Below are 23,485 nucleotides of genomic sequence, written 5' to 3' on the forward strand. Positions count from 1 at the left end.
TAAAGTCCACAAGTGCAAGGTCGTGCAGCCATCCAGAAGATAAGGAATGGGCTGTGTACAGTTCCGAAAGATTAAAGGGAATGTTGATAGTTGTCAAAAAATCAAATTAGGAATTCAGAACAAAATCTCTTTACCCAGTTGTTACATGTAACAACTCACTAGTACAGGGTGTTTGTGAAATAGTATAAATGCATTTAGAGTGAAGCTAGAAAAATGTTTTTTTTAAAGAAATCTTCCATTCTAACCTGGTCCCGCCCATGGAATCATAGAATCCCTACAGTGCAGAAGGAGGCCATTTGGCCCATCGAGTCTGCACCGACCCTCTGAAGGAGCACCCTACCTAGGCCTGCGCCCACACCCTATCCCCAGGACCCCACCTATCCTTTTTTTGGACACTAAGGGGCAATTTAGCATGACCAATCCACCTAAACGACATGTCTTTGGACTGTGGGAGGGAACCAGAGCACCCAGAGGAAACCCATGCAGACACTGGGAGAACATGCAAACTCCACACAGATAGTCACCTGGAATCAAACCCAGGTCCCAGTTGAGGCAGCAGTGCTAACCACTGCGCCACCATGCCACCCAATTTGGTTGACTCTTAACTGCTCTTTGCAATGGCTTGGCAAGTCATTCAGTTGTACTAAAGCACTATGACAACATATAATGAGACAAAAAACACCCGTCACCAACCGGATGTGACAAAGACGCGTCCTGCAAAGTCCTCCTCACCAGCATCTTGGGACTTGTGCCAAAATTGGGGCCTCAGACATTTCCAATCTCGATTCATGATTTTGATGAAGAAACAAAGAGTAATGATTCCAAGCTTGCTGATTGTACAGAGCTAGATGGGAATGTGAGCTGTGAGGAGAAAACAAAAAGGCTGCAAGAGCCATAGACAGCATTGCTAAAAGAAGAGATTTTCTTTGTTGAAGCTTTTTGTCTTGCACTCATCAGATCATTCCCAAGAATACAATGTAAGGGAAATCAACATATTTAAATTGTATGAGAATAAAGTGCTGATTGGTTGGCAAGTAGATTTTGATTGGTATAGAAATTTGAGTGAAAATGCACCAGTAGTTGGTGACTGTTAACTGCCAAGAAAGCGACGTAACTGTGATCAAGGCATTACCCTGAGGAATGAACCAGTGAATGGCTGTTACTTGTATTGTTCAGATGAAACAGACACAATGTGTGTACATGTTCTTTCTGTCTGCAAAGAACAGGACCCTATGTATTCATATATGTAGCTTCCAGTACACACACATGTGCCACTCTGCAAGCCTGACTGACGATCTTAATTGGTTGTCAGTGAGATTCTTAGCACACTGAGGATTATGTAGCAAATGTTTTCCAATCACAGAATCACATCTAATATTGGACATTGGGTTTTGAATTTTTTGAAGTTCGGGCTGGTTGGATAAGATCTGTACCTTGATCATTGCGAAAAGCGGCTGAGACCAAGCTGTTTGATCCAATCTGCCAGTGTTTGGGGTGTACGGCCTAAATACTGGCATCACACTAGCACTGAAATTCATAACTACATTACTCATTTGTGTGATGGGCAGAACGTCTTTTTGGCTTGATGGCAGCATCCTGTTGTGGCGAATACCAATCATGTTGCTACTGCATAGTAGCAATGTGAAAGAGCTAGCCTCGCCTGTTGTTTGAGATGCCTTCCCTTTGCAGGGTAATCTGAGGCAGACTGGGCACTTTTCTTGGCAGAACGAGATGTCCTTAGACTCCGTTCATGAGTTTGCGCAATATACAATGCATCATCCGATTGGAGTAGCCATTATCCCGCAGGATGTCCTAAAGAGCGCAAGACAAAAATCTCTTTTCAGCAATATTTAAGTTCCGTACTAACAAGTGGCGGGATATGAACCGTGGGTTGGTAACAAGGTGGCAGATGAAATGTAATGTGGGTAAGTACGTGTGAGGTTAATGACTTTACTATTGAGAATGTAAAAACAGATTTTTTGGAACAAGCATAAAACCGTATGAAAATGTTCAGAGAGACTTGGAGGTACTGGTGCAAGGAACACAAATTTAGTACGCATTTGTAGAAAGCAATTAGGAAGACAGTGACATTTTGGTCTTGCTTGTAAGAAGAGTGGAGTGCAAGAGTAAAGGAAAGCAAAATACTGCAGATGTTGCAAATCTGAATAAACAAACAAATGCTTGAAATACTCAACATGTCAGGTAATGTCTGTGGAGAGCGTAAGAGTTTTTACATGGGGGGGGGGGGGGGTAGAATGCAGGAAGAACAAAGGGGAACGCCTGTGAGAGGGTAGACAGCAGGAGAGATTAAATTCCCAAACATTTCAGAAGCCAAAGAGAGTAATAATGGGTTTGTTAAAGAAACAGGTCACCATGAGGTGTGAATAGCTATATAACCACCATCTGAATGCAACATGGCGTGATGAAGAAAGAAACAAGCCGACAAAAAAAAGCAGAGAACTCGATGGAGGTAGAGGTTATGATCTAAAGTTATTAAACTCAATACGGAGTCCAGAAAGGTGCAAAGAGCTATTTGTCATTTTAATTCTCCACTTGCTTCCATTCCGATCCTTCTGACCTTGGCCTACTACAGTGTTGCAGCACAAGCTCAAGGGACAACACATGGTAAGTATGTGTGACACATCTCTCTCTTCCAGTTTTGGGGAAAGGGATCGCCCAGTACCTCAGACCAAAGCTCTGGCTGGGCTTGAGTTGATCTTAACCACGATTGGCTGATCCCTCACTTGGTGCAGGAATAATTCTAAAATATTACACCTTGTACTCTGGTTTCAAAGCTACAGCAGAACCAGCTAGAACTCCATGAAGTACGGATGTCTCACCGGCAGCTTCAAGTGAAAGTGGATGAAATGAATGAAGAGATGAGTCTACACAGCGTAAGCCCAACAAGTACGTCATTACTGTCGGAAATTGAGCAGAGCATTGAAGCAGAGGAGCTGGAACAGGAGAGAGAACAGGTACTCAAATACGCAGCTCGGCAATGTTAATTATATATAATATAATTCACTTGTGCTCCTATAAATAGGACCAGACTGAAATAGTGGTTATTCCAAGAAACACTCTGAAGGCTTCCAGTAGTAACAAAGGGGTTTATTAACACGAGGCAAAGGCCGGTATATATACAGGTACAGAACACAGTAGGATGGGTCTGGCCTCTTTGGCTCTGGGTGCACAGTGCCCGGGCCCCTGCTCCCAGGGCCCTTCCCTAACTCATTATTGGTCGGGTTGAAGCACTCACACGTGATTGGCCCTGAACCGGTGACGTGGTCTAGGTGGCCCACCTTAAATAGGCTGCGATGCCACAATTTGTAGTGTTGATCTCTGCAAATAAGTGCTGAAAAAATTATGTATTGATTGGCTCCAGTTCTATCCTTCCCCACCTAGCTTTCTGGATTCTAACATGATGGCAAAAAAAATTTGTCTAAAGGGGAAGGTTGGAATCTTAACAGAAAACAAAAATGTAGACTGAAAATTAAAATCCACTGACCATTGTGGAAAATGGAAAGTGTCAATTATTAGAATATGATTATCCTCCGATGTTCCCAGAATCTGAACCATAATGCCACTGGAAGAATGAAGTGGGTGTGGACAGGGGTAGCCAATGAGAAAAGGAGAGGTGGCCGTGGCGTTATTGCACCCTGCAAGAAGTAAAATCAGAAGTAAATTATTTTGAGGTGGATGTCCTTCAGTTAGATACTGATCAATGTTTGGATCTTCTATTAGAGTTCTTGGATGAAACTTTCAAAAACGGTGAAGTGTAAATGTCTATGGGACATGGTCAGAATCTTAGATTTCGGAAAACAGTTGGGATATTCCTCGGAAAAATAGATCATGGACTTTAATGGATTCTAAAAAATAGATTGATTAATCGAACTTAATGATCCCAGGATTGGTACTCGCATTTCAAGTTTCAGAATCGCAAAATTGTTACAGTTTAAATTAAATGGCAGAATTGCCATTTAGCTCACCATGCCTGCACCGGCTCTCCAAATGAGTATCATGACTTAGTGCCATTTCCCTACCTTTTCACCATACGCCTGCACATTGTTTCTTTTCAGGTAATCTGACTGATTCCTGGAATGGCAGGATTGCGTATGAGGAGAGATTGGGCCTGGAGTTATTGGGATTTAGAAGAATGAGAGGGGATCGAATTGAAACATGTAATATCCTGACAGGGCTGGGCAGACTGGATGCAGGGATGTTGGTTCCTCTGGCTGGAGGAGGGCTGGTTTAGAACAAGGGGTCACAGTCTCAGGATACAAAGTAGGCCATTTAGGACTGAGATGAGGAGAAACTTCTTCACTCAGAGGATAGTGAACCTGTGGAATTCCTGACCAGTGAAGGGATTCGGGTAGAGGTTCCAAAAAGGAAGTTTCAGGTGAGGGACAAAAGTGGGTAACAGAATAGGTCCCAGTAAGTTAAATTACAAGAAAGGAGCAGAGAGACAGGCTCCAACTTAAAGAAAGAACTTCAGGGAGAGGACTTTAAGCAAAGTGGGCATGAGAGAAGCCTTGATGACCTGAGAAGGCTGTCAAAGGTTGGTGACTCAGTGCTGTGGGCTTTTGGTCAGTGGTGTTCTGCTTCGCACAGCCGAAGATCTGAAATTGTGTTTGGAAGGTGAAGGGAAAAAAAATTCAGAAGGTGAGATTGGAACCCTGCGGGATGGTCCGTTGTTGAAGTTGTCTGAGTGGGAACGTTTGAGAGAATTTCAAGGTAAGATCTTCAGAGTTGAACATTGAAAATTCTTGATGAATTTCAGTGAGATCAATTGTCTCTCACTATGACAAACGTCTTAGTGGGTTGTTGAGAAATCCATGGAATCCATTTTGGCCATGCCGGTCATCTATTGTGTAGTGTGCTGTGTCTGACCACAGTTTGCCTGTGAATTCACATGTACTTCATATTTTGAGTGATTATTAGAGTATAAAATAGATATTGCAAATTGTGTTATCTTTATGAACTTGTAAAGTTTACTTTTGTTTGTTCAAAACATGTGGAATCTTGTTGAATCTCAAGCTTTATCTATAAATTATGAGGGGCTGAGATAGAGAAAATTGCTTAATTTCCCTGAGCAGGGAGGTCATTAACCAGGGATCATGGATTTAAAGTAATTGGTAGAAGGATTATAAGGGAGTTGATGTGAATTTCTTTTGGCTCAGAAGCTGGTGGGTGTCTGGAACTCGTGCCATTGGGTATCGACTTGGACAGGAAAACTTTGTATGGCTAAGGGAAAAGGGGAGAATGGAATTAATTAGATTGTTGCTTTAACCAGCTGCCACAAGCGCAGTGGACTGAATGGCCTCCTGTGCTGTACGATTCTATCAAACACGATGTGGATGAAAGCACCTTTAGCAGTTCTGGTAGGAGACAATTCAAACAGACCTAATGTACAAAAGAATCCAAGGAGTGCCCAAGAAACAGTTAATAGGTTGGGAAATGTGGGAATGTCACTGGACAAGTAATCCAGAGGCCCAGGCTTATCCTATGGGCTCAAATCCCACCTTGGCACCTGGTGGAATAATAAAATTAATAAAGCTAGTCTCTATAATGGTGACCTTGACAATTAGAATCGATTGTTATCAAAATCCATCTGGTTCACTAATGTCTTTCCAGGAAGGAACACTCCTATCCTTACCTAGGGAATAAAGAGGAAAGAAAAGTGTAATTTTGAAGTATCATTGTGCAGTGAACTATCCAAAGCAACTCCCCTGAATAGCCATTTTATTCAAATAGAGGGGCTGACGCTGACCCAAAACAAAGAGGCAGGGTCCTTGACATAACACATGAAGAGAATTCTGTGGAAAAGGATGAAGGAAATGAAGTATCCAAACAAATTCTACTGGTGACGGGTGTTAATCGGGGACTCCTTTAATTGTGCCGTACGAGACAGTCATTTTAGGCCAGATCCTAGGCATCGAGGAGGACTCTGGGAGCAACCTTGATGGGCTCTGAGGCGGCTGATAAGACCAGTGCCTGATCGGCAGACCCTGTCATGTGTGGGGTCGGCAGTGCTGGGAAAGTCTGATAGATGAGCTTTTAGGTTTGTGTGCTCACTCCAATGCCTTGACTGTGCCTCTGCATGTTCCTGACAAAGTCTTCTGACGTCTCCAGTGTTTTCCTGAATGGACCGTCTCTGTTCTGGTCGGTCATAAGCCAGGGACTCCTGTGTGTCAGCAGGGATGTTTGATCTATTCCAGAATACTTGAAGGGCATGCCGAACGTGTGTCTCATTCTCCTGACTGTCTCCTGCTGTGACTGAGTTCTGAGTAGAACAGTTGCTTGAGGAGTTTGGTGTCAGGCATACGGTGATGTGCTCCACCCAGGGTATCTGGCTTTGAGTGAGGGGCAGCACGGTAGCATTGTGGTTAGCACAATTGCTTCACAGCTCCGGGGTCCCAGGTTCGATTCCGGCTTGGGTCACTGTCTGTGCGGAGTCTGCACATCCTTTCCGTGTGTGCGTGGGTTTCCTCCGGGTGCTCCGGTTTTACTCCCACAGTCCAAAGATGTGCAGGTTAGGTGGATTGGCCATGATAAATTGCCCTTAGTGTCCAAAATTGCCCTTAGTGTTGGGTGGGGTTACTGGGTTATGGGGATAGGGTGGAGCTATTGACCTTGGGTAGGGTGCTCTTTCCAAGAGCCGGTGCAGACTCGATGGGCCGAATGGCCTCCTTCTGTACTGTAAATTCTATGAGTGAATGGCACCTTGATGCCGGGCATGATGGCTTGGGAGTGGACCCTGTTGCTGGACCACTTTTCTTGCCACTGAATTTGGAAGATTTTCAGAGATTCACAGAACTTACAGTGCAGAAGGAGACCATTCGGCCCATCGAGTCTGCACCAGCCCTTGGAAAGAGCACCCTACCTAAGCCCACACCTCCACCCTATCCCCCACCTTACTTTACCTTTATTTTTTCGACACTAAGGGCAATTTAGCAAAGCCAGTCCACCTAACCTGCACATCTTTGGACTGTGGGAGGAAACCGGAGCACCTGGAGGAAACCCACGCAGACACGGGGAGAACGTGCAGACTCCGCACAGACAGTGACCCAAGCCGGGAATCGAACCTGGGACCCTAGCGCTGTGAAGCCATTGTGCTAACCACTATGCTATGCTTGACTGGTGGTACTTCTCCATTGTTTCAAGGATGCCAACTGTAGGTCTCCTAAGTCTCTGAAGCAGTATTTGTACAATAGTATTTGGGACAGATTGGTTAAAATGTTATCTTGTCTGCTAAGTAGTGAGGATAAAGGAACATAAATCTGTTTTAAGTTTAGTGATGATAGGATATCAAGGCCAGTAATTCCAATTCTCTTACTGCATCTGGTGCTGCACTAAGGCAGACTTTCATCCTTTTCCATAACTAATAATTCCCAGAACAGGTCGCTAGTCTGTCACCAGGGGCTTATAGCATGGAGAGGGGGGGTGGTGGTGGGGGGGTGGGGGGGGGGGGGGGTACCACTCCACATCAGGAGTCTGCTGCTCTTAATGCCAGCTATTGGTGTGTTTGGAATGATTTGCAGGTTAACACTGCATCTGTTTGACCGCGTTATGAATGTACCGTCCTTGGCCATCAGGTCCTGGGGTGGGACTTGAACCCAAAGCTTCTAGCTCCGAGGCAGGGATGCTACGCACTGCACCACAAGACCCCCTCTCAAGGCATTAAAGAGTGTTGTAATTCTACTTAAAATAGCTGGAGAAAGCTATTTTATAAGTACTGACGTAGTAATGGTATGCCCATGCTCTTGAGTAAACCTTCCATGAAAAATGTACAACTGAAACTTGACATGGAGAAAAATAAGGCGATTGTTTTTGCAAAGTCAGTGGATCTGCTTTCTATCCAGTCCGAACGTTATGCATTCCTTTGCCAAAACTGATGTTTCTCATCAGGGTGTTTGACAAGTATTTATTGATCAGGTGATGAGAATCCCAAGTGAAGAAAACAAATTGCCCTAAAGTTGGAGACAATTTGCTCACCATATTTGTTAAAAGCCAAAAGTCCTGATGGAAGCAAGTGTGTTCAAAGTAAATACGAGACAAATAGACGAGATTAGTGAGAAATGTAAAATCTGCATTGTAACATGTGACTTTAACAAGGTAGGTACTATGGATCCAATGGTATGAAACAAAGTCAGAAATATTATCATTCAACATTTTGTAGAAGTGGTGACCAGATTTAATCTGTCTACAATAATACTTGATAAGGGCAAAATAAATACCATGGACAAAAATCAGGGAGAAATGGCTAGGGTTCAGACTTGGGACGCTAGCAAAGTTCCTGACAATTTATCAAAGAGTTCAGAAACATGTGCGGAAGTATGAACATCATGGTCATAATTACTGCAGCTTGGACTTTGATCACCACGTGCTTCCATTCACAATTAAACATGGCATAAAATATGAGCTGATCAACCAAAAAAAGCTACAAGTTAACAACCATCCTGGCATGAACAGTTCCTGCGAAGAATTCATGTAATATGGTTGGAGGATGTAGTCCCTATTAATTACCCTATGGGAGAAATCCCTAATTGTTTTTTGTCCTGTGTAATAGTCCTCCTGCTACAATTTGTTAATTTTGTTCTATCTGTTTGAATGCTGTGCATGTAGGGAGATGGGTTTTTATCAAGGCTGAGGTCTCCGAGAAACTTTGAAGAGCATTCAGGCGTTATATTAGCTCATCCGAAACCGAAATTAATTCAGGGGATTTAGTGCATTATGGAATGGAAAGGCCCTAGTGAGGTATTCTGTCATGATGATGAGACATGCTGTTCAAACATGGCAATCAAACTATTGAGGTTTATTCCTCGTGTTTAATCGGAATTAATTAGAAAATCCCCAAATCTGAGCAGCTGATGGAAGTAAACAAGGCACCTCAAATTTTGATATGTTTTATGATCAGTATTCTTAGGAACAGAAAGTGGCATTGTGATAATGGGAGTGATCGTGATCCACATGACAGCACTTGCACATCCGCAGACCAGTTATCCAGAGTTGGTACTTGGGTGACATATAAAACAGTGTGGTTTAATGGATGGAGGGCTGCAACACGTGTGGAACATGCAGTGAATGTAAGTGTAAATATTGGTTGAATGTCCAGGATGATGGTCAAAAGGTAAGGTTCCTGGACTGGTTGAATGGGGTGAAAGAGCAGAGAGTGAGAGAGCACGGTGCAAATACTGATGAGTCTTGAAGTAGGACAGCACGTGGCACAGTGGTTAGCACTGCTGCCTCATGGCGCTGAGGACCCGGGTTCAATCCCGGCCTGAGTCACTGTCCATGTGGAGTTTGCACATTCTCCCCCTGTCTGCCTGGGTCTCACCCCCATAACCCAAAGATGTGCAGAGTAGATGGATTGGCCACACTAAATTGTCCCTTAATTGGAAAAAAATGAATTGGGTACTCTAAATTTATTTTAATTAATGAGTCTTGAAGTGACTCTTGTATCATGAAATGATCACAAAAGGAGAAAGAACCTCCAAAAATGCAAGAGAGCAATTTTCCCAGACTTGTCCCAACAGATGTAAACATGGAAATAGAGCCCAAAGCTGGACTAACCTAAATAATAGGGCAGCACAGTAACACAGTGGTTAGCACAGTTGCTTCGCAGTCCAGGGTCCCAGGTTCGATTCCCGACTTGGATCACTGTCTGTGTGGAGTCTGCACATTCTCCCCGTGTCTGCGTGGGTTTCTTCCTGGTGCTCCGGTTTCCTCCCACAGTCCAAAGACATGCGGGTTAGGTGAATTGGCTATGCTAAATTGCCCTTAGTGTCCAAAAAGGTTGGTGGGGTTCCTGGGTTGCGGGGATAAGGTGGAAGCATGGGCTTAAGTGGGGTGCTCTTTCCAAGGGCCGGTGCAGTCTCGATGGGCTGAATGGCCTCCTGCACTGTAAATTCTATGATAATGAAGTAAAAGCCACAGAACAGGCTCACAACAGAACCAGGAGTTCTCATGGCTATGGGTTTTGGGTGGCTGACAAAAAACCTGAGTATAAACTAATAAGGGAGGCAAATAAGGGAGTTAGATAGTTGGAGAGCATTTTGAGTTTATTCTGGGGTACCTAACAAGGGTCCACCAGCTGTCACGAGGGTAGATGATACTGAAAATTTCTCTCAGACAGGATTTGGAAGGCAAAAGTGACCCAGTAAGTCGGGGTTATGAAGAGTGACTGGATGACACAGACACGGTGGACCCTTCCTCAGCTAGAAAAGTAATCTTGGAAAATCTTTTGGCTGCATATTATGGAAGTGTAGATGAATCAATATAAGAAACGCATTTTTCCAGGGCTATACGTTTCAGAGAAAGTGTTTCTGTAACCACCTAAAGAAACAGCAGATCAGAAGAAAAACTCAGGAAACTAAACAAATGTCTGATCTGAATGATGCCTCCAGGCTATGGCATTTTTCAGTGAGATTTGTTTGCTGAAAATGGGTTGTGTTCAACTAAAAAACAGATCACTCAATATTGGTATCCTAAAGGAAAACTTTCAGGCATCTTCATGATACATATTAATGATTTCTTCAGAGACTGAGAAATGTTTTATTAAGGTTAGGGTAGATTTTTGTTAATATGATTCGGGTAGATTTAAAAATTGAGTCATACTTGAGCTTCTGAATATATTGATTTAGATATTAATTGGAGTGGATCTTGAATATCTTTCAACCAACAATTCTATTTAGAGAGTGTTACTCACAACCTGTTTAATTATATTTGGTCATCACAAAAGTATATTATATCAAACGAGGCAGTGCAATTACAAATTAGTTGGACTTTTAGCAGTGGTTTCATACTCCGACTTGGTCAGATCGAGTTTTGATATATTGGAGTCCAGATCTACAATAAACCACCCTACAGTAAAGAATGTTTTGAGGTTAAAATAAATAAATCTGGATAAAAGTGTGCCATCGAGAAGGACAAGGGAAGCAGATACCTGGGAACACCACCACCTGGAAGCTCCCCTCTGGGTCACTCACCATTCTGACTTGGAAATAATATTCCTGTTCCTTCACTGTCGCCGAGTCAAAATCCAGGAGCTCTCTCTCGAACAGCACTGTGGATATAGCTACACCACATGGACTGCAGCGATTCAAGAAGGCAGATCATCATCACCTTCTCGAGGGCAATTAGTGATGAGCAGTAAATGCTGGCCTAGCCAGTGAAAACCACACCCCTTGAATGAATAAAAATGTTGCCATCCTTGGTTGAACAGGAAGCTAGTCATTTTTCACTGCTTCACATGCTGACCTTCCAGATGGACATTTTAGCATAGTTAGCTCCATGATATTTCTGATGAGAAATGTGTCCTTTAAGTTGGGGAAACTAAGAAAATAAAATGTGTTGTTAAAAATACCCTGGCTGCTGAAAAACTGGTCCTTGTGAAGGCAGTGAATATGGGAAACTACTGTCTTTTCTCGTGACCTCCCCACCTTCTCCGTGCTACTACGAGAAAAGACAGTAGTTTCCCATATTCACTGCCTTCACAAGGACCAGTTTTTCAGCAGCCAGGGTATTTTTAACAACACATTTTATTTTCTTAGTTTCCCCAACTTAAAGGACACATTTCTCATCAGAAATATCATGGAGCTAACTATGCTAAAATGTCCATCTGGAAGGTCAGCATGTGAAGCAGTGACGGTAGCATTGTGGATAGCACAAATGCTTCACAGCTCCAGGGTCCCAGGTTCGATTCTGGCTTGGGTCACTGCCTGTGCGGAGTCTGCACATCCTCCCCGTGTGTGCGTGGGTTTCCTCCGGGTGCTCCGGTTTCCTCCCACAGTCCAAAGATGTGCGGGCTAGGTGGATTGGCCATGCTAAATTGTCCATAGTGTCCAAAATTGCCCTTTGTGTAGGGTGGGGTTACTGGGTTATGGGGATAGGGTGGAGGTGTGGATTTTGGGTAGGGTGCTCTTTCCAAGAGCCGGTGCAGACTCGATGGGCCGAATGGCCTCCTTCTGCACTGTATATTCTATGATAATCTATGATACTCCGCCATCTTGGCCCTGTGCTCCTTTAAGAAGCACCCGCTCTGAAAACAAAGGAGCAGCCACTCACCTTCACGCTGAATTCTGCTCCTCCAATCAGAACTGAGTCCTCCCTGAATTTGCTGGTTATAGGCTCTCGAGCTGTCACCAGCAAGCACTGGGGAGAAATGCCCTGTGATATTCAGTCAACTTACCATTCGGTTGAACTGAGTCCGCCAGCCAGATACCGCGGCTTTAGAGGCCAGGTTGTGGCCTGCAGGCCGAGCGTTTTACAAGCCTAGTTTAGCTGGAAGATGAAGGAAGATGTCTACAGTAATCCTCAGTGAAGCGCAGTTAACCTTGTTGCATGTTGGAGTGCTGGAAGTCAGCAGCTTGGTTGCAGTTTGAAACCACAGCAGATGGGTATTGGAAACCAAGGCGGGGGCCCTGCTTGAGTTGTGTAATCTAGAGGCGTGACGTCGGTAAAGAAATTGGAGGGTGGCTTACTGAAATTAAAGAACCTCCATGGAATCATGTGCCTTCATGAATAGTTGGAAAACAGAAGATAAACCAGAGTGAATTCCAGAGAGAGGTGTTAAAACTTTTGAATTGATCCCAGGAAAGTGAATCATCCATTAAGGGTTTTGTAAGATAAGGGAATTCTTGGAGGGAATGGAGAGTAGAACTGACTTTATAGCATTAATCTTTATAAGCTGTGGTGTTAAGTTAGCAGTGCTTACATTGTACGTAAAAAGAGAAATTAAACAAAGTTTGTTTTTGTTGAAAATGTGACATCTTGTGGCATAGTTCTGTGAGCGAAATTCTGGCTGTTTGGAATTACTCTTTAAGCGTTAATGATCCTTAACAGGATTCTTTTTTGTTCAAAATGTTAGTGTACCCAATTCATTTTTCCAATTAAGGGGCAGTTTAGTGGAGCCAATCCACCTACTTTGCACATCTTTGGGTTGTGGGGGTGAAACCCACGCAAGCACGGGGAGAATGTGCAAACTCCACACGGACAGTGACCCAGAGCTGGGATCAAACCTGGGACCTTGGTGCCATGAGGCAGTAGCACGAAGCACTGCGCCACCTCTCCTTAACAGGATTCTAACAGGCTCACCAGTCTGGAGAGAAGATGCAATGGTTTCTATATCAGAATAAGTGGCTATTCACATCAGATTGGAACTGCAGTACTTAAATGGTGGTGATGTTAGATTTTATTGGACATAACCTTGATTTTGGAATTCATCTTTCAGAGGCAATTATTGGGCTTAATTGTTTTTAACCCTAACATCAAATTGCTAGCGACTCAATCTCCAGAGTTTGGCTCCAGTGGAAGCAATACAGGCAGGAATTGGGATAGAGAAAACTAATTGCTGAAGCTGAGGAGCCAAAGGTAGTTATTTGGAAAGTTTGGGGAGACCACAGAAAAGAATTTCAAATAACTCCGAGGTAAAGAGGTTCTAGATGATGCCAAGCAAGGCCCTTTGTCGTGGGTTGCCCTGGGACCGTCTCCAGTTGTTGCTTCAAGTGTTTGCATATCCATGTCAAGTTATCTTTTGCCATGTCCTGTGTTTAGGCCCAGATTTGATTTCATTTCTTGATGTGCTATCTATCTTTGGCTTGCTGTATGTTCCTCTGCAAAACTCACATCGTTGTTCTTCACTGATCACAGCTGAGAATAGACCTCTGGGAGGCTTACTGCCAAATACGCTCGTTGTGCTCCCACCTCAGAGGAAATGACATCACAGACTCTGCGCTTTCCACTGACTCCTCAATGGATGAATCTTCTGACACCTCCTCTGCCAAAGATATCCCCACAGGTAGCCTACACACGGCACTGCACGAGCTCAAACGTCTAATCCAGAACATTCTTGATGGAAATGAGTCTACGGTATGTTTTTGAACTAACTTGAGTAGAACTTCATTATGTGTCACAATGTAAACACTGGGCAAATTGAAACTGAGAATATGCTAAAAGCATACAGATTGCATTTTCATTGAGGAAGAGTCGTATGCACTCAAAACGTTAGCCCTGCTTCTCTCTCCACAGATGCTTCCAGACTTGCTGAGTTTTCCCAGCGTTTAATGTTTTTATTTCAGGTTGCCAAAATCTGCAGTATTTTGCTTTTTATGTTATTGCATTAAAAGCCTTTTAATTCAAAAGTCAATGTACTCAACTCCCTTTAGATTAACAGGCTCCCACCAAAAAAAATTATATGACAGTAATGTTTAACTCTTGTAGAAAAGAGCTTTATGAACACCTGTTTAAGAATACATTGAAAGGACATTGGTCTTGCCATTTCAGTTTAAAAATGCCAGAAAGGGCAGCAAGGTGGCGCAGTGGTTAGCACTGCTGACTCACAGCACAGAGATCCCAGGTTCGATCCCAGCTCTGGGTCACTGTCCGTGTGGAGTTTGCACATTCTCCCTGTGTTTGCGTGGGTTTCGCCCCCACAACCCAAAGATGTGCAGGCTAGATGAATTGGCCATGCTAAATTGCCCCTTAATTGGAAAAAAATGAATTGGGCACTCTAAATTTTTTTAAAATGCCAGAAATACTCAGCAGGTCAGGCGGCATCTTTGAAGAGAGGAGCAAGAATTCATGCTTCAGGTTAACGACCTTCCATCAGAACACTGTGGCAACAACTGGAGCAAGGCCTCGTGTATGGCAACTCCTGACGAAAGGTGATTGACCTGAACTGTTAACTCAGTTTCTCTCTCCACATGTGCTGCCTGATCATCTGAGTATATCCAGCATTTTCTGTTGTACTGCAAATTTCCAGTACCACAGAATTTTGCTCTTGATGAAATAGTTGCAGTCTTTTTTAGGACTCTAGGTGTTTGAACAGAGTTAGTCAGATTGAATAACATGGTTGGTAATGTTAGGATGATATTGCTCAGTAACTTAGCATGCTAGTTTTCTCTGTTTATTCAGCAATTAAAGTACCAAGAGACAGTCGATGACGATTTATTTTGTCCCTGGAATCTATCAGTAAAACTACTGTAGGTGGAATGCATGAAGTGATGTTTATTATTTCACATTATGTCTTGGAGGATGTGCGTGAATTCACATGTATTTCCATGTATGTGTGGTATTTCCATGTATGTGTGGTGTTTCCTGGGGACTCCCTGCTTGATTGTATAACTATTGCAAATGCATTTGTACAGCAAAGCTGTTCAATATCTGCCGCTTATCTAACACGGGGTGCACTTTGTTCTGATATGGTTCTTGAGTGGGAAATGTTCCAAAACTAAATATTAGCATTTTTATTAACATTTTAACAAAAAGCACGTGTAAAACATTTGCAACAGAGGAGCTGAGTAATGAATTTTGTCCAAATCCACGAACAAACAGAAGTTCATTTACGGTGCCGGTTTTCCATTATAACAATTACTGTGCAAGTGTTAACGCCAGTGCACCTTCCAAAGTTCACCACATATTCTACAGAGCTCTACAAACAAAATCTGTAGTGTTCAAAGTAAGTGTCCTGGGCTCAGGTCCCCGGTGCAGAGTTAATTTCCTGGCCCGATGCCTGAAGCTAGTCTTGGCTTTTGAAAAGCAGGCCAGTTAATGACCGGGGAGCACGTCCTCCATCCAGTTAATGGTGGGGGAGCACGTTCACCATCCAGTTAATGGTGGGGGAGCACGTTCTCCATCCAGTTAATGGTGGGGGAGCACGTTCTCCATCCAGTTAATGACAGGGGAGCACGTTCTCCATCCAGTTATTGACCGGGGAGCACGTTCACCATCCAGTTAATGATCGGGGAGCTCATTCACCATCCAGTTAATGATCGGGGAGCACGATCTCCATCCAGTTATTGACCGCGGAGCACATTCACCATCCAGTTAATGATCGGGGAGCATGTTCACCATCCAGTTATTGATCGGGGAGCATGTTCACCATCCAGTTAATGGTCGGGGTGCTCATTCACCATCCAGTTAATGACCGGGGAGCACGTTCTCCATCCAGTTATTGACCGGGGAGCACGTTCTCCATCCAGTTATTGACCGGGGAGCACATTCACCATCCAGTTAATGGTCGGGGTGCACGTTCACCATCCAGTTAATGATCGGGGAGCATGTTCTCCATCCAGTTAATGACCGGGGAGCACGTTCACCATCCAGTTAATGACCGGGGAGCTCATTCACCATCCAGTTAATGACCGGGGAGCACGTTCACCATCCAGTTAATGATCGGGGAGCATGTTCACCATCCAGTTATTGATCGGGGAGCATGTTCACCATCCAGTTAATGGTCGGGGTGCTCATTCACCATCCAGTTATTGACCGGGGAGCACGTTCACCATCCAGTTATTGATCGGGGAGCACGTTCACCATCCAGTTATTGACCGGGGAGCATGTTCACCATCCAGTTAATGATCGGGGAGCACGTTCACCATCCAGTTAATGACCGGGGAGCACGTTCACCATCCAGTTATTGACCGGGGAGCACGTTCACCATCCAGTTATTGACCGGGGAGCACGTTCACCATCCAGTTATTGACCGGGGAGCATGTTCACCATCCAGTTAATGACCGGGGAGCACGTTCACCATCCAGTTATTGACCAGGGAGCACGTTCTCCATCCAGTTAATGATCGTGGAGCATGTTTTCCATCCAGTTAATGATCGGGGAGCACGTTCACCATCCTGTTATTGACCGGGGAGCACGTTCACCATCCAGTTATTGATCGGGGAGCACGTTCTCCATCCAGTTATTGATCGGGGAGCACGTTCACCATCCAGTTAATGATCGGGGAGCACGTTCACCATCCAGTTATTGATCGGGGAGCACGTTCACCATCCAGTTATTGACCGGGGAGCATGTTCACCATCCAGTTAATGATCGGGGAGCACGTTCACCATCCAGTTAATGACCGGGGAGCACGTTCACCATCCAGTTATTGACCGGGGAGCACGTTCACCATCCAGTTATTGACCGGGGAGCACGTTCACCATCCAGTTATTGACCGGGGAGCATGTTCACCATCCAGTTAATGACCGGGGAGCACGTTCACCATCCAGTTAATGACCGGGGAGCACGTTCTCCATCCAGTTATTGACCGGGGAGCATGTTCACCATCCAGTTAATGATCGGGGAGCACGTTCTCCATCCAGTTAATGGTCGGGGTGCTCATTCACCATCCAGTTAATGATCGGGGAGCACGTTCACCATCCAGTTAATGACCGGGGAGCACGTTCTCCATCCAGTTAATGACCGGGGAGCACGTTCACCATCCAGTTATTCAACAGGGTGCACGTTCACCATCCAGTTAATGACCGGGGAGCACGTTCACCATCCAGTTAATGATCAGGGAGCACGTTCTCCATCCAGTTATTGACCGGGGAGCACGTTCTCCATCCAGTTAATGATCGGGGAGCACATTCACCATCCAGTTATTGAACAGGGTGCACATTCACCATCCAGTTAATGGTCGGGGTGCACGTTCACCATCCAGTTATTGATCGGGGAGCACATTCACCATCCAGTTAATGGTCAGGGTGCACGTTCACCATCCAGTTATTGATCGGGGAGCACATTCACCATCCAGTTAATGATCGGGGAGCACATTCACCATCCAGTTAATGATCGGGGAGCACGTTCACCATCCAGTTATTGATCGGGGTGCTCATTCACCATCCAGTTATTGACCGGGGAGCTCATTCACCATCCAGTTAATGGTCGGGGAGCACGTTCACCATCCAGTTATTGACCGGGGAGCACGTTCACCGTCCAGTTATTGACCGGGGAGCACGTTCACCGTCCAGTTAATGACCGGGGAGCACGTTCACCATCCAGTTAATGACCGGGGAGCACGTTCTCCATCCAGTTAATGATCGGGGAGCACGTTCTCCATCCAGTTATTGACCGGGGAGCATGTTCACCATCCAGTTAATGATCGGGGAGCACGTTCTCCATCCAGTTAATGATCGGGGAGCACGTTCACCATCCAGTTATTGACCGGGGAGCACGTTCACCATCCAGTTATTGACCGGGGAGCACGTTCACCATCCAGTTATTGACCGGGGAGCATGTTCACCATCCAGTTAATGATCGGGGAGCACGTTCTCCATCCAGTTAATGATCGGGGAGCACGTTCTCCATCCAGTTAATGATCGGGGAGCACGTTCTCCATCCAGTTAATGATCGGGGACCACGTTCTCCATCCAGTTAATGATCGGGGAGCACGTTCACCGTCCAGTTAATGGTCGGGGTGCTCATTCACCATCCAGTTAATGACCGGGGAGCACGTTCACCATCCAGTTAATGACCGGGGAGCACGTTCACCATCCAGTTATTGACCGGGGAGCACGTTTACCGTCCAGTTAATGACCGGGGAGCACGTTCACCATCCAGTTAATGACCGGGGAGCACGTTCACCATCCAGTTAATGATCGGGGAGCACGTTCACCATCCAGTTATTGACCGGGGAGCATGTTCACCGTCCAGTTAATGATCGGGGAGCACGTTCATCATCCAGTTAATGATCAGGGAGCACGTTCACCATCCAGTTAATGGTCGGGGTGCTCATTCACCATCCAGTTAATGATCGGGGAGCAGGTTCACCATCCAGTTAATGACCGGGGAGCACGTTCACCATCCAGTTAATGATCGGGGAGCACGTTCTCCATCCAGTTAATGGTCGGGGTGCTCATTCACCATGCAGTTAATGATCGGGGAGCACGTTCACCATCCAGTTATTGATCGGGGAGCACGTTCACCATCCAGTTATTGACCGGGCAGCATGTTCACCATCCAGTTAATGGTCGGGGAGCACGTTCTCCATCCAGTTATTGACCGGGGAGCACGTTCTCCATCCAGTTAATGACCGGGGAGCACGTTCACCATCCAGTTAATGATCGGGGAGCACGTTCACCATCCAGTTAATGATCGGGGAGCACGTTCTCCATCCAGTTAATGGTCGGGGTGCTCATTCACCATCCAGTTAATGATCGGGGAGCACGTTCACCATCCAGTTAATGACCGGGGAGCACGTTCTCCATCCAGTTAATGACCGGGGAGCACGTTCACCATCCAGTTATTGAACAGGGTGCACATTCACCATCCAGTTAATGACCGGGGAGCACGTTCTCCATCCAGTTATTGACCGGGGAGCACGTTCTCCATCCAGTTAATGATCGGGGAGCACATTCACCATCCAGTTATTGAACAGGGTGCACATTCACCATCCAGTTAATGGTCAGGGTGCACGTTCACCATCCAGTTATTGATCGGGGAGCACATTCACCATCCAGTTAATGATCGGGGAGCACGTTCACCATCCAGTTATTGATCGGGGTGCTCATTCACCATCCAGTTAATGGTCGGGGAGCACGTTCTCCATCCAGTTATTGACCGGGGTGCACGTTCTCCATCCAGTTAATGACCGGGGAGCACGTTCACCATCCAGTTAATGACCGGGGAGCACGTTTACCATCCAGTTAATGACCGGGGAGCACGTTCTCCATCCAGTTAATGATCGGGGAGCACGTTCACCATCCTGTTATTGACCAGGGAGCACGTTCACCATCCAGTTATTGATCGGGGAGCACGTTCACCATCCAGTTATTGATCGGGGAGCACGTTCTCCATCCAGTTATTGATCGGGGAGCACGTTCACCATCCAGTTAATGATCGGGGAGCACGTTCACCATCCAGTTATTGATCGGGGAGCACGTTCACCATCCAGTTATTGATCGGGGAGCACGTTCACCATCCAGTTATTGACCGGGGAGCACGTTCACCATCCAGTTAATGATCGGGGAGCACGTTCACCATCCAGTTAATGACCGGGGAGCACGTTCACCATCCCGTTATTGACCGGGGAGCACGTTCACCATCCAGTTATTGACCGGGGAGCACGTTCACCATCCAGTTATTGACCGGGGAGCATGTTCACCATCCAGTTAATGACCGGGGAGCACGTTCACCATCCAGTTAATGACCGGGGAGCACGTTCTCCATCCAGTTATTGACCGGGGAGCATGTTCACCATCCAGTTAATGATCGGGGAGCACGTTCTCCATCCAGTTAATGGTCGGGGTGCTCATTCACCATCCAGTTAATGATCGGGGAGCACGTTCACCATCCAGTTAATGACCGGGGAGCACGTTCTCCATCCAGTTCATGACCGGGGAGCACGTTCTCCATCCAGTTAATGACCGGGGAGCACGTTCACCATCCAGTTATTCAACAGGGTGCACGTTCACCATCCAGTTATTGATCGGGGAGCACATTCACCATCCAGTTAATGGTCAGGGTGCACGTTCACCATCCAGTTATTGATCGGGGAGCACATTCACCATCCAGTTAATGATCGGGGAGCACATTCACCATCCAGTTAATGATCGGGGAGCACGTTCACCGTCCAGTTATTGATCGGGGAGCACGTTCACCGTCCAGTTATTGACCGGGGAGCACGTTCACCGTCCAGTTAATGACCGGGGAGCACGTTCACCATCCAGTTAATGACCGGGGAGCACGTTCTCCATCCAGTTGATGATCGGGGAGCACGTTCTCCATCCAGTTATTGACCGGGGAGCATGTTCACCATCCAGTTAATGATCGGGGAGCACGTTCTCCATCCAGTTAATGATCGGGGAGCACGTTCACCATCCAGTTATTGACCGGGGAGCACGTTCACCATCCAGTTATTGACCGGGGAGCACGTTCACCATCCAGTTATTGACCGGGGAGCATGTTCACCATCCAGTTAATGACCGGGGAGCACGTTCACCATCCAGTTAATGACCGTGGAGCACGTTCTCCATCCAGTTAATGATCGGGGAGCACGTTCACCATCCAGTTAATGACCGGGGAGCACGTTCTCCATCCAGTTAATGATCGGGGAGCACGTTCTCCATCCAGTTAATGATCGGGGAGCACGTTCTCCATCCAGTTAATGATCGGGGAGCACGTTCTCCATCCAGTTAATGATCGGGGAGCACGTTCACCATCCAGTTAATGACCGGGAAGCACGTTCACCATCCAGTTATTGACCGGGGAGCACGTTTACCGTCCAGTTAATGACCGGGGAGCACGTTCACCATCCAGTTAATGACCGGGGAGCACGTTCACCATCCAGTTAATGATCGGGGAGCACGTTCACCATCCAGTTATTGACCGGGGAGCATGTTCACCGTCCAGTTAATGATCGGGGAGCACGTTCACCATCCAGTTAATGATCGGGGAGCACGTTCACCATCCAGTTAATGATCGGGGAGCTCATTCACCATCCAGTTAATGATCGGGGAGCACGATCTCCATCCAGTTAATGGTGGGGGAGCACGTTCACCATCCAGTTAATGGTGGGGGAGCACGTTCTCCATCCAGTTAATGGTGGGGGAGCACGTTCTCCATCCAGTTAATGACAGGGGAGCACGTTCTCCATCCAGTTATTGACCGGGGAGCACGTTCACCATCCAGTTAATGATCGGGGAGCTCATTCACCATCCAGTTAATGATCGGGGAGCACGATCTCCATCCAGTTATTGACCGCGGAGCACATTCACCATCCAGTTAATGATCGGGGAGCATGTTCACCATCCAGTTATTGATCGGGGAGCATGTTCACCATCCAGTTAATGGTCGGGGTGCTCATTCACCATCCAGTTAATGACCGGGGAGCACGTTCTCCATCCAGTTATTGACCGGGGAGCACGTTCTCCATCCAGTTATTGACCGGGGAGCACATTCACCATCCAGTTAATGGTCGGGGTGCACGTTCACCATCCAGTTAATGATCGGGGAGCATGTTCTCCATCCAGTTAATGACCGGGGAGCACGTTCACCATCCAGTTAATGACCGGGGAGCTCATTCACCATCCAGTTAATGACCGGGGAGCACGTTCACCATCCAGTTAATGATCGGGGAGCATGTTCACCATCCAGTTATTGATCGGGGAGCATGTTCACCATCCAGTTAATGGTCGGGGTGCTCATTCACCATCCAGTTATTGACCGGGGAGCACGTTCACCATCCAGTTATTGATCGGGGAGCACGTTCACCATCCAGTTATTGACCGGGGAGCATGTTCACCATCCAGTTAATGATCGGGGAGCACGTTCACCATCCAGTTAATGACCGGGGAGCACGTTCACCATCCAGTTATTGACCGGGGAGCACGTTCACCATCCAGTGATTGACCGGGGAGCACGTTCACCATCCAGTTATTGACCGGGGAGCATGTTCACCATCCAGTTAATGACCGGGGAGCACGTTCACCATCCAGTTATTGACCAGGGAGCACGTTCTCCATCCAGTTAATGATCGTGGAGCATGTTTTCCATCCAGTTAATGATCGGGGAGCACGTTCACCATCCTGTTATTGACCGGGGAGCACGTTCACCATCCAGTTATTGATCGGGGAGCACGTTCTCCATCCAGTTATTGATCGGGGAGCACGTTCACCATCCAGTTAATGATCGGGGAGCACGTTCACCATCCAGTTATTGATCGGGGAGCACGTTCACCATCCAGTTATTGACCGGGGAGCATGTTCACCATCCAGTTAATGATCGGGGAGCACGTTCACCATCCAGTTAATGACCGGGGAGCACGTTCACCATCCAGTTATTGACCGGGGAGCACGTTCACCATCCAGTTATTGACCGGGGAGCACGTTCACCATCCAGTTATTGACCGGGGAGCATGTTCACCATCCAGTTAATGACCGGGGAGCACGTTCACCATCCAGTTAATGACCGGGGAGCACGTTCTCCATCCAGTTATTGACCGGGGAGCATGTTCACCATCCAGTTAATGATCGGGGAGCACGTTCTCCATCCAGTTAATGGTCGGGGTGCTCATTCACCATCCAGTTAATGATCGGGGAGCACGTTCACCATCCAGTTAATGACCGGGGAGCACGTTCTCCATCCAGTTAATGACCGGGGAGCACGTTCACCATCCAGTTATTCAACAGGGTGCACGTTCACCATCCAGTTAATGACCGGGGAGCACGTTCACCATCCAGTTAATGATCAGGGAGCACGTTCTCCATCCAGTTATTGACCGGGGAGCACGTTCTCCTTCCAGTTAATGATCGGGGAGCACATTCACCATCCAGTTATTGAACAGGGTGCACATTCACCATCCAGTTAATGGTCGGGGTGCACGTTCACCATCCAGTTATTGATCGGGGAGCACATTCACCATCCAGTTAATGGTCAGGGTGCACGTTCACCATCCAGTTATTGATCGGGGAGCACATTCACCGTCCAGTTATTGACCGGGGAGCACGTTCACCGTCCAGTTAATGACCGGGGAGCACGTTCACCATCCAGTTAATGACCGGGGAGCACGTTCTCCATCCAGTTAATGATCGGGGAGCACGTTCTCCATCCAGTTATTGACCGGGGAGCATGTTCACCATCCAGTTAATGATCGGGGAGCACGTTCTCCATCCAGTTAATGATCGGGGAGCACGTTCACCATCCAGTTATTGACCGGGGAGCACGTTCACCATCCAGTTATTGACCGGGGAGCACGTTCACCATCCAGTTATTG

The 23,485-nt window shown here is 46.4% G+C and overlaps 1 protein-coding gene across 5 annotated transcripts in view; it reads left to right on the top strand.

Annotated features, from left to right (window-relative positions):
• The window catches only part of LOC140409407 (BICD family-like cargo adapter 1), a 176,385-nt gene that overhangs the window by 103,529 nt on the left and 49,371 nt on the right, over positions 1-23,485 (top strand). For 4 of the 5 annotated variants that reach the window (XR_011940331.1, XM_072497851.1, XM_072497859.1 and 1 more), the window contains 2 exons: positions 2,796-2,975; positions 13,648-13,866. Coding sequence is in view for 4 of the 5 variants with exons in the window: in XM_072497851.1 (XP_072353952.1) it covers positions 2,796-2,975; positions 13,648-13,866 (399 nt within the window). In the remaining variant the exon portion in view is untranslated. The remainder of the gene's footprint in view (positions 1-2,795; positions 2,976-13,647; positions 13,867-23,485) is intronic. The other variant, XM_072497854.1, reaches the window with a different exon arrangement.

The sequence above is a fragment of the Scyliorhinus torazame genome, chromosome 1 (genome assembly GCF_047496885.1).
Source record: "Scyliorhinus torazame isolate Kashiwa2021f chromosome 1, sScyTor2.1, whole genome shotgun sequence".
In the NCBI taxonomy this organism is placed as follows: Eukaryota; Metazoa; Chordata; class Chondrichthyes; order Carcharhiniformes; family Scyliorhinidae; genus Scyliorhinus; species Scyliorhinus torazame.